Source organism: Ceratotherium simum, chromosome 21, assembly GCF_057802395.1.
Source record: "Ceratotherium simum simum isolate JZ-2026a chromosome 21, ASM5780239v1, whole genome shotgun sequence".
NCBI classification, from domain to species: domain Eukaryota; kingdom Metazoa; phylum Chordata; class Mammalia; order Perissodactyla; family Rhinocerotidae; genus Ceratotherium; species Ceratotherium simum.
Window position 1 is genome coordinate 22,449,523 of NC_141920.1, and position 12,907 is coordinate 22,462,429.

Consider the following 12,907-nt stretch of genomic DNA (forward strand, 5'->3'; position numbering starts at 1 on the left):
AGAAGTTAAACATGAAGGAGAGAAAAAAGAAGTTATGTTTGGAAACTGGAAGACAAAACTAAACTAAGTTTCCCTTCCCTTCCCTTGGAAACTCACACACACACACACACACACACACACACACACACACACACACACACACACACCCCACCCACCCCTTGCTCCGTCACCCTGCATTTCCGAATGCCTATGATGAATAAAGCACTGTGATGACGACAAAGGCAAATCCATTCTTCATTCTGGATCTCAGTTTCCTCATCTATAAAATGAGGCAGTTAGATAATCAGACATTAAAAAAATTATACACCACAGGCAATTACCAACATGTAACAAATGAGGAATACAGACAACACGAACTGCAGACATCCTGAAAAAGGAGCAATCAAAATGAACTGGGAAATCAGGAATGATTTGCTAGAGGAAGACTGGTCAGAAAAGAGGCAACTAAAAAGATGAGGGTCAGGGAAGCTAGAAAGCAAAACCATGGGAGTGAAAGCAGAGAGATCAGAATGCACAAAGGCATATGAAGAGCAAAAGAGAGGATTAGGGAAGGGAGGGGAGGAGAAGAAATGGGAGAGATAAAATTATAACTAGAACTGTACGAAGAAAATAATATTCTGAAAGAATAACCTAGCTGCTGTGTGCAGGATGCACTAAGCACTGTGAGTGCTGGGAGTGGCAGCAGATGGCAGGCAGGACGAGTGGGCAGTTGAGGAGTGTGGGGGGAGGAGGTGGCCAGGCCTGAAGGAAGACCTGTTCTGAAATACCACACACACACACACACACACACACGGGTCCAGAATTGAGATATCAAGGGTCAAAACAAGGGCAGTTTCACTAGAACTGGAAAGAAAAAATAAAAGATACAGGACATATTAACAAGAACGATACAACTTGCTAACTGCCAACTGATGTTCCAGGTATTTTATGAACATCTTTTGCTGAAAGAAAAAGTATTTGAAGGTTTGTTTTATTCATCTATAGCTGACCATCATGAATAAGTAATTAAGCTTTCTGTGTCTTATTCTTCCTCTCTTTAAAGCAGTATTTACCCAAAACGTGGGAGTGCTATAAAACTTAATGTATATAAAGAGCTTAAAGGTCTTTGGACAAAACTTCTTCATGCTTACAGTCTTTATTAACAAAGTAACCAGGAAGCTCTGGACACAAAAGACTATGTATCATACTTGACATACAGGAAACCAAAATACATAAGTTGCTTGAATTAACTGAAAAAAAACAAACAGCCTACCAAACTAACCCCTAGAAACCCTAGAGCCATCCCTGACTACTAGGAATTAGTAGTTCTCCCTCTCTAAAGACTGCAGTAGTCGCCATCATAATAACTACCATTTTTTAAAGTCATCATCATGCCAAGTGCTATGCTACTGAATTCTCACAACAGCATTATAAGATAAGTGTGATCGCCATTTTACAGATAAGAACGCAAAAGCCCAGAGTGGTTAAGTAACTTACCTAAAAGTCACTGCAATAGTAAGGGAGAATGTCAGGTCCATCTGATTCGAAAAACAATACTTTTCCTACTACACTTCATATGAATGCAACAGGAGAATATACACCAGGATTAAACAAATTCAGGTGAATTCTAGCTACTGACCCTACTGTAATCACAAAGAAAAGAACTGTCACTTATTTCCACCATAAATTATTAAAAGTCCCAGGAAAAAGAACAAAATGCTGACAACTCTCCCTCACTCTCCTCATCCTCATCTAAGAAACTCCCATATTTATTCTCTTGAAAAGTTCTTACACATGAGATGTAAAAATATTATTACCTATTCATATGCTTATTTAATACATGTGACATTTCATCTATTCATCCATCCCCTGTAGAGTCAGATGTCTATAGGACAGGGATGTGAATCAGGCATGCAATAAGTACTATTGTTACATCCCCTGAATAACACCATGCATGACTAAGTACTTACTAACTAGTATACGATGATTATTAATTAAACAATAGCTTCAAGAGACAGGTGAAACATATGAAAGAACAATAAATGAAGAGTCAGAGCAAACTTGAGAACAGGGTCACATCATACTCTTCTTTGCTTCATATCTTTAGTGAACTGAACTATCCCAAAATTATCAGTAGCCATGTCATCTTGCTCAAGCCCCTTTATTTCCTTACAGCTTAGTATCATCATCTATAAAATGGTGGTAATGGTCTCTGCCCAGCCTATCTCACTGAGTAGCTATACGGAATAAATGAGGTCACATATGTTGAAGGACAAGTAAGTCAAAGTATTGAGAAGATACGAAAGCACTACAATAAAGATTGTTAGTTAAGTCTTCCCAGAGAATGGCCAAAGCCCTCACTGTTGCCTTCATTTTTCCTAAAGCCGCTAAAATCTGAAATTTAAGCTAACAATAGCATGGTTCTCCCTTTCTGGGTCACAATGGGTTGGAAGATCTAATTTTATATTTTAACTATGCCACAGACATTCAGATTGATCAAGTCCTTTTTCCGCCTCTCAGGTCTTATGGGCCATGTATCATATTTTTCTTTGATTAATCTTATACCATGCTCACAAATGTGTCACATTAAACTTAGGAACTTTAAAAAAAAAAAAGGAAAAAAATTTTGACAACGGTGCTGGTTCTATATAGGACAGGATATGTCCTAACTTTTACCAAGAAAGTCATTTCTTATAATGTTCTAGTGGATATCTCCTACTTTCCTGCCTCAGCTGAGAAGTCAAACAAGAAATCAGTTACCAGCTACCAGCTCTGGTAAACATCTCATCAATCCTACCACTAACTGATTTTTACATAAATTCCCAACTTTCACCAAACAGCATTTCAGCAAGGCAATAATGAGTCCATAATTGTAATCATCAACTCCTGGGTAATTTAATATGGCCCAGAAGACAGAGGTCATTTGAAGACCAGAAAGAGGAATGAGAACCAAAACTAAAGACAGACAGACGAATTCTCAATCTTGATGAGAAAATTCAGCATGGTCTGCCACCCATCCAGCATTTCTTTGCAAGCAGACTCTGGGCATGAGTGATAGGTTTTTCCACTGTAGTTACAATTTCATTTCACAAGGTAAAAGGCTCTCCTATCCAAGTTTAATAGGAAAACAGAGAGCCTGTCTCTCTGCAAATTACTAAAACACAGTTTCTGATAGCCTATTTTTTTATGTCGAGTAGAACAGCCACCCCACTCACTCCCTCTGTACCTGTCCACTACTGGGGCAATAAGCTAGTGTAATAAGAGGTGAAGTAGAAAAGACCAGCTGGGCATGAAATGGTCCATAACACAATGGCTCTTGGAAAAAGAGGGGTATTTACTTCCAGTTTTTGCCTCTAGGTATTTGTTTTTTCGCCTGATCCTATGTAGAGTCTTGGTAGGGAAATTGAGCATTAACATCCATGAGATGTGTCCATAAGGAACAAAGTTATTAAAAAAAACAGAGAGAGAAAGAGGAACAAGATGTATTAAGCAGTTGGCTTTTTTAAAAAAGTCATTTCAAAAAGGCTTCCTTAAGAAAAATGAACCAGTATAGATTCAGAGCATATAACTGATTTAATGGAACAAATGTGGGGTTTTTAAAAAATCTTTTTTCTTTTATTCTTAGACTAGGGCAGTGATTAGATATAACTCAATGCAGATGAATTTCAAAACATAGACAAAACAGTCTTTTACTCCTTTTAAAACAGTTGGCACAGGGCTACCTAGAATGAATCTAGACTCTTTATCACAATCCTAGATCAAACTAATATGAGGGAGAAACGCACTCATTCAACATTTATTAAGTACCTACTAAATGCTAGTGGGCACTACTATGCCACAGAGGAAATGTGCAAGGCAGGCCACAAGCACCCTAACCTTCTAGAAACATGGAATTCACCTAAACCTCATAAACAAGATCAAAAGTTACAGTAAGAGGTCCTTTTCCTAGACTGCCATTTTGGCACTTTTTACCTAATCTGACTTTCTTCAGATCACATTTAAATGGCTCAAAAAAATGGGTGGCTTATCAGTACAAATTATCAGGGAAGTTAGACTACTAATGAGAAAAAGAAGTAAATTTTTTTTAATGTAACTTTGACTCTGGAAATATCAAGATGAGAATAGCTCCTAGCAAAAGAGCAGCTCAAGATACACAAGTCTTCTTAGACAATGCTTGCAGGAAACCACTGGTGCAATAGCCAAGTCCCTCCCAGTCCAATTAGAAGAAAGCTCTTAGGAAGCTCAAACCCTTCCCAGCCCTACTCCTGCTCATTAACACTGGGGCTCTAACACAAGGCACCCCTGGCTATTGTACACACACTCTGGGATAACATGGTGTGTCGCAGTCACTTTCTTCCACTTGAGCATTCTCAGACCCAAACTGCTCAAGTTCAATTGATCCCTGCTGGTCTAAAAAAATTCCGTCTGCTCCTTATTTTCCAATTCCCACAGTAATGTTTCACAAAATCCAACAGGACAACTTTGCAAGTCCTCCTGGCTCTCTAGAGTCTGAGAAAACTAAGCAGTAAAGTAGAAAAGAATAGTGCTAATGACCACTCCCTAAAACTATCCCAGACAAAAAAGAGCTGTCCCATCAGTACCACTGATCTACTCTGTAACTAACAAAACAAATTTCTCCCTTCCTGCATATTGGTATGCAACCCACTGTACCAATGCCTTACGTTAACATTACAATGAGACCTCATTTTCCTGAATCACAAAAGGGTGGAGAGAAAGCGGACTTTGAATAAATTTGGTTTAGATTATTTGATATTTTTTATTAAAAAATAGGGCACTTAGCTGGGAAACAGTAGTCACGATTTTTTTTTTTTAAATAAAATCATGGACCTAATATCCTTTAAGTCTGTAGTGACTATGTGAGCATGTCAGCTTCCAGCATGTGAGGAATGGCAATTTCCATTGCCAAGGCAGAGACCATGAAAATAAACTTGAAATGCACTCTAAACTCCACATTTATCAAAAGCTTACCCATCTCCAATGCCCAATTCCCTAATCGCCCCCAAGCCAGAGATGACCCACACCTTCTCAGAACTCCAATGGCATTTCCTGAGCATAACACTCCAAGGGCACTTACCACACATAGCAATCTGAGTGTTTTTGCTACCAACTGGAGTTATTATTTCTCATTTCCCTAATAGTACCCAACAGGGCTTATCATACAAAGCGGAAACCCAGTAAATGCTGTGATCTACCGCAAGGATTTTAGAAAGCATTCCACTGACTTGTCACTAAAATCGAGAATGCTGCAAATGACATACAAAAATAGGATACCTATGGATTTGGTGCCGTGGTGGTTTTTTTTTTTTTGGTGGTAGCAGAAGGGGTGATCAGCCACCATCTGGGGTTTTATCTTCCCCTTGTTTTATTCCTCCTTGTTCCTTTAGGCAAACTGAGTAAATTTGTCTTAAACCGGGCCACAAAAACTATTTGCTCAGCAATACCTTATGAAAATATCTGTAAGTGTACCTTTGGTTTCATTTTTCTGTAGAAACATTCCAAAAGGTTCACAAAAAAAGGGCTCTAAACATGTTTAAATGATTTACTTTAAAGGAAAATTTGTTTTAAAAAGGAATATTTCTGGGCCGGCCCTGTGGCTTAGCGGTTAAGTGCGTGCTCTCTGATGCTGGCGGCCCGGGTTCGGATCCCGGGCGCACACCGACGCACCGCTTCTCCGGCCACGCTGAGGCCGTGTCCCACATACAGCAACTAGAAGGATGTGCAACTATGACATACAACTATCTACTGGGGCTTTGGGGTGAAAATAAATAAATAAATCTTTAAAAAAAAAAAAAAAAAAAAAAAGGAATATTTCTAAAAGGCAGCAGCTGTTGGATCCCACCTTGTGCTCCCTCCTAATGCATTCAGAGTGACTCTTCAATGCTGTGTGTGAGGTGTGCCCCTCCCTCTCTGTCCCTCACCCCCAGAGGTGCTCTTCACAGACCAGAATTCCACCCTGCAGCCAACTGATGGCTGGGCTCCAGCCTCTCAAGGGGGGAGATGAGGCACAGAAGCTCTGACAAGCCCTCACCAGCAGCAGTGATGCAGAGCACCAGAATAAACTCTGAAGCTGATTCTCACGGTTGAAAGGACAAGGCACAAGCTGTTTTCTCACATCCTCTGCCTCTTAAGGTTACAAGAAACCAGCCTCTGAGCCAATTAAAATCCCTATAGTTTATGTTTTCTCAGAGAAGGACAAAGCAAAGATGACCTATGCTTGCTGGGAACATAACCAGCCATGTATGGTCTTGGTTGATAAATGAAGAGTTAAAAAAGATTAAAAATTTAAGTCATGACTGCTATGAAATTGTTTATTCATGGTAAGGTGTTTCAGGCAGTTACAGCTGTACAACAGTAAATTGTTAACAACCATTTCCTGAAGAAAAATTTCCATTATAGATCACAGATAAGACAAGAAGCAGAGTGCAATGCTGCTGGGAAATCAACGTTCCAACCGATACAGGATCTGTTAGATGCAAGTCAAGAGGGCCTACTCTTCCCTGAAACCACTTTCAAGAAAAACTGTACTTTGAGGAGGATGACATTTACCCTAATTGCTGCATCTAAGTAAAATTAGGTAATTAAAACAATTTCAAATGCACTTTAAATTTGATGTAGGGCATAATTAAAAATCAGATTTTTAAAAATATCATTAGGGCAGTAGGGTGAAGGCTGGCATACAAGAGGGGAAAAGAAACAGTTTAGCTCTCAGAAAACAGGAGGGAGATGGCAGTCTGTCAAAGTTATTATAGGGGTACTTGTTTTTTTCCTTTTTAAAGACCAGAACTTAACTTGGAACATCTGTGCCCTTGCCTTTCCCAAGTATGCTGATGTTGAACAGCACTTCTTGTGTCAGTCTTCTCCCCAGCAGGAACCAGGCTGGTGAATCAGCACTATGTCAGTATCTTCAGAAAGCTGCTACCATTATTTTGAGTTAGCAGGAATGGAAAAAAAGAATAAGAGCTGTGTTTTCAGAAACAAAACAGGTGATTTCTGGATTAATACACAAGGTAGCAAGGGACTATGCAACTCTGTCAGGGACGGAGTAAATCCTACAGGGAGAAGACTCAAGGCGCACTAGAAAGAGCACTAGACTGGAAATCAGGGGCCTGGAGCGCCAGCTTCAACCTCAACAGTTGGCTGTCCAACATTTGGACCTCAGACTCATCACTAAATAAATAACTAAGTCACTGGGCTAAGTCATCTCTAAGGTCTGTTGGGATTCTGAAAATCTACCATTCTGTAGGTGAACCGAAAGGTGAAGTCACAACTAGAACTCTCAGTTACTAACTCTGCAAGGACCAGTTAGCACCTTGAACAGAGTGCTGATCATATGGTAGATACTCAATACATGTGCAGTGACTGATGCTGCTTGAGCATCCAGCAGTCTATGGTTCCTCAGGGTCTAGCATGATGCCTGGTACATAATAGGAACTCAGAGCATGTCTACTGAATGAATTCATGAGACCCTATACTGAGGTCACCCAGAAACAAGCTAATTGACTAGGGTTCTCATACAACCCAGAACTCCACAGTGAACACTGGGGAACACACTCATCAATCTGGGGAATGACAGAGCGATTCTTAACACCGTCTAACATTACATGAAGTATCAGAAATGGTTTAAGATCACCCTTCAAGAAGCCTGCATTAAAATTATTCACTGATTTATTTCTATGAGAATTATTAGGCAGGAAAGAACCTAGTCAGACATGGTCTCAGGAGAGAAATTACCAGAATGATGAAAATAACATGAAGCAGCAGCAGATTCCCCATGAATATTACTCAAGCAGACTCACTACATTTGTCTCTTACCTTCGGAAATCTGGATTCAAACACAACAACTACTGAAAGGGAATCTGCTTTAATGAACATAACCTTGACCACAGGCACATCAAAAACCTTTTGCACTAAAGCATTACACATATAAGAGCAAAGACAAAGTATAAAATGGTTTTGGAGGGCCAGCCTGGTGGCGCAAGTGGTTAAGTGCGCGCACTCCGCTGCGGTGGCCCGGGGTTCGCCAGTTCGGATCCCGGGCACACACTGACGCACTGCTTGGCAAGCCATGCTGTGGCGGCGTCCCATATAAAGTGGAGGAAGATGGGCATGGATGTTAGCCCAGGGCCAGTCTTCCTCAGCAAAAAGAGGAAGATTGGCAGATGTTAGCTCAGGGCCAATCTTCCTCACACACACAAAAGAAAAGATATTAAAAAAAATGGTTTTGGAAGTCACAATTCAGAGTCAGTTAAAAGTAACATTTACTAAGTGCCTACTATGTATCAGAAACTGCTTAGCACTTATATGATCTCCTTTAATCCTCTCAATAACACTGAATGGTGAGAGTTATTAACTCCACTTTTGGAAATGAGAATACTAAGGGCTGGAGGGGCACTAAATTTCACACAAGAAACGAAGCTGGGTATCAAACCTAGATCATCTGTTTAGGTCTAATGCTCAATCAACAAATTTTAAATGTTATTGTGCACCCAGCCTTTCTTAAAGAACTGGGAATATAGCAGTGGACAACACAGATTAAAATTGCTGTCTTACTGGACATTCCAATGTGCTTTCTACCACGATTCACTGCTTCTTCTAGTCTCAACTCCACTGGGCCACGTATTAGCAGAATGATGTCTGGATCAACAGATTCAGGGCCGGCCCGGTGGCGTAGCGGTTAAGGTCGTGAGCTCCGCTTTGGCGGCCCAGGGTTCGCAGGTTCAGATCACGGACGTGCACTGACACACCGCTCATCAAGCCATGCTGTGGCGGCGTCCCATATAAAGTAGAGGAAGATGGGCACGGATGTTAGCCCAGGGCCAATCTTCCTCAGTAAAAAAGAGGAGGATTGACAACAGATTTTAGCTCAGGGCTAATTTTCCTCACAAAAAAAAAAACAGATTCAAATCCTGTCTGGCCCAGCTTCTATAACGAGCCTCCAAATCAAGATCCTGAAAAATTAACATTGTTAATGTATGAACAGATACATGACGATGAATTCTAGTACTAACAAGAGAAAATAGGACAATTAAGGATTGCCCAACATTTATTAATAGATAAAAACCAGATTTTTGAATGAGTAAACACATTTTTGAATGTGTTTCAAGATGTGGGATAATTAGAATGGAAACAGAACACCAGACATGACAGCAGACATCAGTAGAGACAGACAGGAGAAGAGAGTAAACAGCATTCCCCCACCATGTCAGCCTTCCTACTATGGACACACCTGAAAGGATATCTGTATTATCGTGTCCAAGCAACCCGAGAAGAGACTGCACAGCATTCAGCTCCACCAGAAGGTGGTACAGGTCTGGCATGGTGGCTACCACATGCATCTCCTGAATGATGTCATTTAGGTCCAGCTCAGATTCCATAAACCTAGAGGGGGGGAAAACAAGACAGCATCATTGAAAGGAAAGGAGTACTATTAGCACTGAGGAGCCAAAAGCAACACAATCCAGACAGAGAGACAATATGTCAAAGTATCTACAACAGACCAACCAAGAAGTACACTCATCCAAACATCATACTGTCACACAATTTCCTTGGGAAATCGATTTCCTCATTACAAAAATCAATCTTGAATTCAGATCTCATTACAGGGTTCCCCTTACTCTTGCAGTCACAAGTCGCCTTTTAGAGGCTCCTGAAGCATTCTGCAGCATTAAATGATGTGCCCACCGGTCCTGTGGATTAGCTACCATTACCCCTTGGTGTGGCTATTCACTCGGTTGCCCTGAACATAGTTATCCTACTAATCCAAAAAGGGTTTCTCTTCCTTGCCACTTCAGATCAAGGGCCAATTATTCCCCTTATCCAAAGGAAGACACTGAGATTCTGCTGCCATCCAAAAATACCCTCCCCTCCTCCACACTCTTTCCAGTGAGGCAGATCCCAAAGTGAAGCAGCTCTAGTCTCTGGCATCCTGTAATCACCATCATACCTTATGTAGCATACTTCACTCACATTTCCACACCTGGGCCTTTCCACAAACCTACGCCCAGGCACTAAGACCAGAACTGCTTTGCATTCACCTCTGCACGCCCTCCCCCAGGGGTTGACATATAAGAAATGCCCACTAAGCCTCTGATGAACGAGACAGGAAGGTCTGTCCTGAGAAGGAAATGAGCTAATCCATGTAAAGCAACTAAACAATACCTGACAGAGTGATTGAGAGGAAGCAGTGGTTAAACAGACTCTGGAGCCAGACTGCCTGGGTTTGAAGCTGACTCAGCTACTTAGCCTCTCTATGCCTCAGTTTCTTCATCTGCAAATGGGATAGTAGTTATCTACCTCATAGGGCTACTGTAAAGAGTAAATGAATAAATACATATAAAGCACTTAAAAAAAAAACACTGGCACATAATAAGCACTGTATGTTTGCTCTCATTTCTTCTTCTACTACTACTACTACTACTGTTGTTATTATTATGTCTATCTTCCCTTCTAGAATGTAAGCATCTTAAAGACAGGAATTATATCTTTTGTTTCTATTTATCCACAGATGCCTGCTTAACTGAATTGAGGCCACAAAGAAAAAAACATAAGCAGGGACTCTTGAAGTCATATAGGAATCATCCAGACGCTGAGGGACTGGGGAAAAACCACCTCTCTAGAAATCTGGATTCTGTATGGAACAAAATCTGGAGACTAGAATGGTTTAGAACATGCCCATATTTTAGAAAACATTTCTTACTATTGTTTTTCCCCATTACTATTTTTAATCATAACATTTATATATTTTTTCTGATTATAAAATACTACTTTTTGTAGAAAACTGGGAAAAGAAAGACAAGCCTTCAAAAAGTAAACAAAAATCACCCATAGTTTTATTAATCAGAAACAATCATTGTGGGCCGGCCCTGTGGCTTAGCGGTTAAGTGCGTGCGCTCCGCTGCTGGCGGCCCGGGTTCGGATCCCGGGCACGCACCGACGCACCGCTTCTCTGGCCATGCTGAGGCCACGTCCCACATACAGCAACTAGAAGGATGTGCAGCTATGACATACAATTATCTGCTGGGGCTTTGGGGGGAAAATAAATAGATAAAATCTTAAAAAAAAAAAAAAAAGAAACAATCATTGATAACACTCTGGTATGTTTAAGTCATTTTTCTCAACTCATAGCCTTTTTCTCCCTAAAAGTAGCCTACATAGTATACAGTTCTATATTCAATTTTTGCTGCTGTTGTTAAGACAGGGTGAACAATGTCCCTGATCACTAAACATTCTTCTACAATAGGAAAAGCCAAGTATCTCACACTGCTGTCAGTCCTTCCCCTTCTCCCACGACAAAATCCCTCACTGAGCCCAGACATGGCTTCAGAATCCTTCTCAACACACGGTTCCAAGAAGAGACCGCCAATCACTCACAGAGCAGGTGTAGGAGATTAAGCCTAAATGAAATCCCTGTTCTAATTAATACATTTTAAAAAGCTACTTGGTATTTCCTTGTGTAGACGTACCATAATTTATTTTACCAATCTTTCTTTGTCAGACATTCAGATGGTTTCCAGTTTTTTCCCTTATAACAAATGACACTAAGATGCATATATTCATAATTATTGTGTTAGTATAAACTCCCAAGGAGGAAAGTGCCAAGTCAGAGAGTATGTATAACTTAACAGATTTTGATACATCCTGCCAGAAAGGTACCAATAGTCTTTGAAGAGCCTGTTTCCCCTCACCCTCTTCAAAAACAGCATTACCTACTTAAAATCTCCTCCAATTTGAGGTGGGAAATACAACTTATTTTTTATTTTGCATTTCTTACACTGAGATGGTTAAAATTTTATTAATGTTTACTAGCTATTTGTATTTCTTCTTTGCCCATTTTTATATGAGGGTGCTCACCTTATTTATTGATTTATAAGCACTCTTATTTATTAAGGAAATTAATCTGTCATATGTTGCAAAAAATAAACCAGAGAAAAATATATGCCCTTTAATTTGTACATTTTGCTTTTTGACGTAAGGGTTTTTAAAGCTTTAAGTAATCAAATCTTTGCCTTTATGAAGTCTATTTTTTTCTCTGCTAAGATTAGATATATTTTATGGTATACTTTAATGTTTACACATATTTAAATGTTTAGGAGTAAATAAATCTGAAATTTATTTTAGCATATGATATATGGCAAAGATCTAACTTTATTTTCTGCAAATGTCTGGCCAAATACCCCAATACTATCATCTATACTTTTTCCCCAGATTTGAAGAAATGCCATCTCTATCATACACTAAATTTTAATGTGTATTCTAATCTGTTTACGGACTTTTCACTCCATTTCACTGATTCGTCTGCAAATTCCTGAGCCAGGACCACACTTCCATATTGTTACAGTCTATTGCAAAACACTCCCTTATTAGTTTTCTCTTTCAACGCTTCCTTGTCTATTCTCATCTGCTTATTATTCCAAGTAAATTTCAAAATTATTTTTGTCACGATTCCCCCCCTACCACTTTTTTTAAGGTTCCTTCCACTGTGCTTACAAATAGATCACCTTTTTAGATTGCTAGTTCCCCATCACCTGAAGTGTGGAAGCCAAATCAGAATCATGACTCGGAAGGGCTGGTCAGAATTCAGATAGTCCATGGGGCAGCAGATCTATTTAATCTTTGAACCTAACAGGCTCAGCAAACTTCTAAGGCTTATGTGCCTTACATGGGTGCTTTAAAAAAAAAACCTGATTTCTGGAGAATAACTTGACAAAAGGTTTTTACAGTTCACCGGGAAGACTTGGCAAAGAAGACCGGGCACTAAATAGTAACAAACAAAATGATGTTGAGTACAAGGAAAAGATTAGGGGACTTGGGTGACATTCAAGGAGCGAATGTCAGCCTGGAGAGAAGCTTCCAGTGGTATTCTGCAAGGCTCCATCCTTAGGCCTGTTTAGATGAATTGTATTATTTT

The 12,907-nt window shown here is 39.9% G+C and overlaps 1 protein-coding gene across 3 annotated transcripts in view; it reads right to left on the bottom strand.

Annotated features, from left to right (window-relative positions):
- Positions 1-12,907, bottom strand: part of CTNNBL1 (catenin beta like 1) — a 158,824-nt gene that overhangs the window by 106,328 nt on the left and 39,589 nt on the right. For all 3 annotated transcript variants that reach the window (XM_087445287.1, XM_087445286.1, XM_087445288.1), the window contains exon 4: positions 9,237-9,378. In XM_087445287.1, the coding sequence (XP_087301413.1) occupies positions 9,237-9,378 (142 nt within the window). The remainder of the gene's footprint in view (positions 1-9,236; positions 9,379-12,907) is intronic.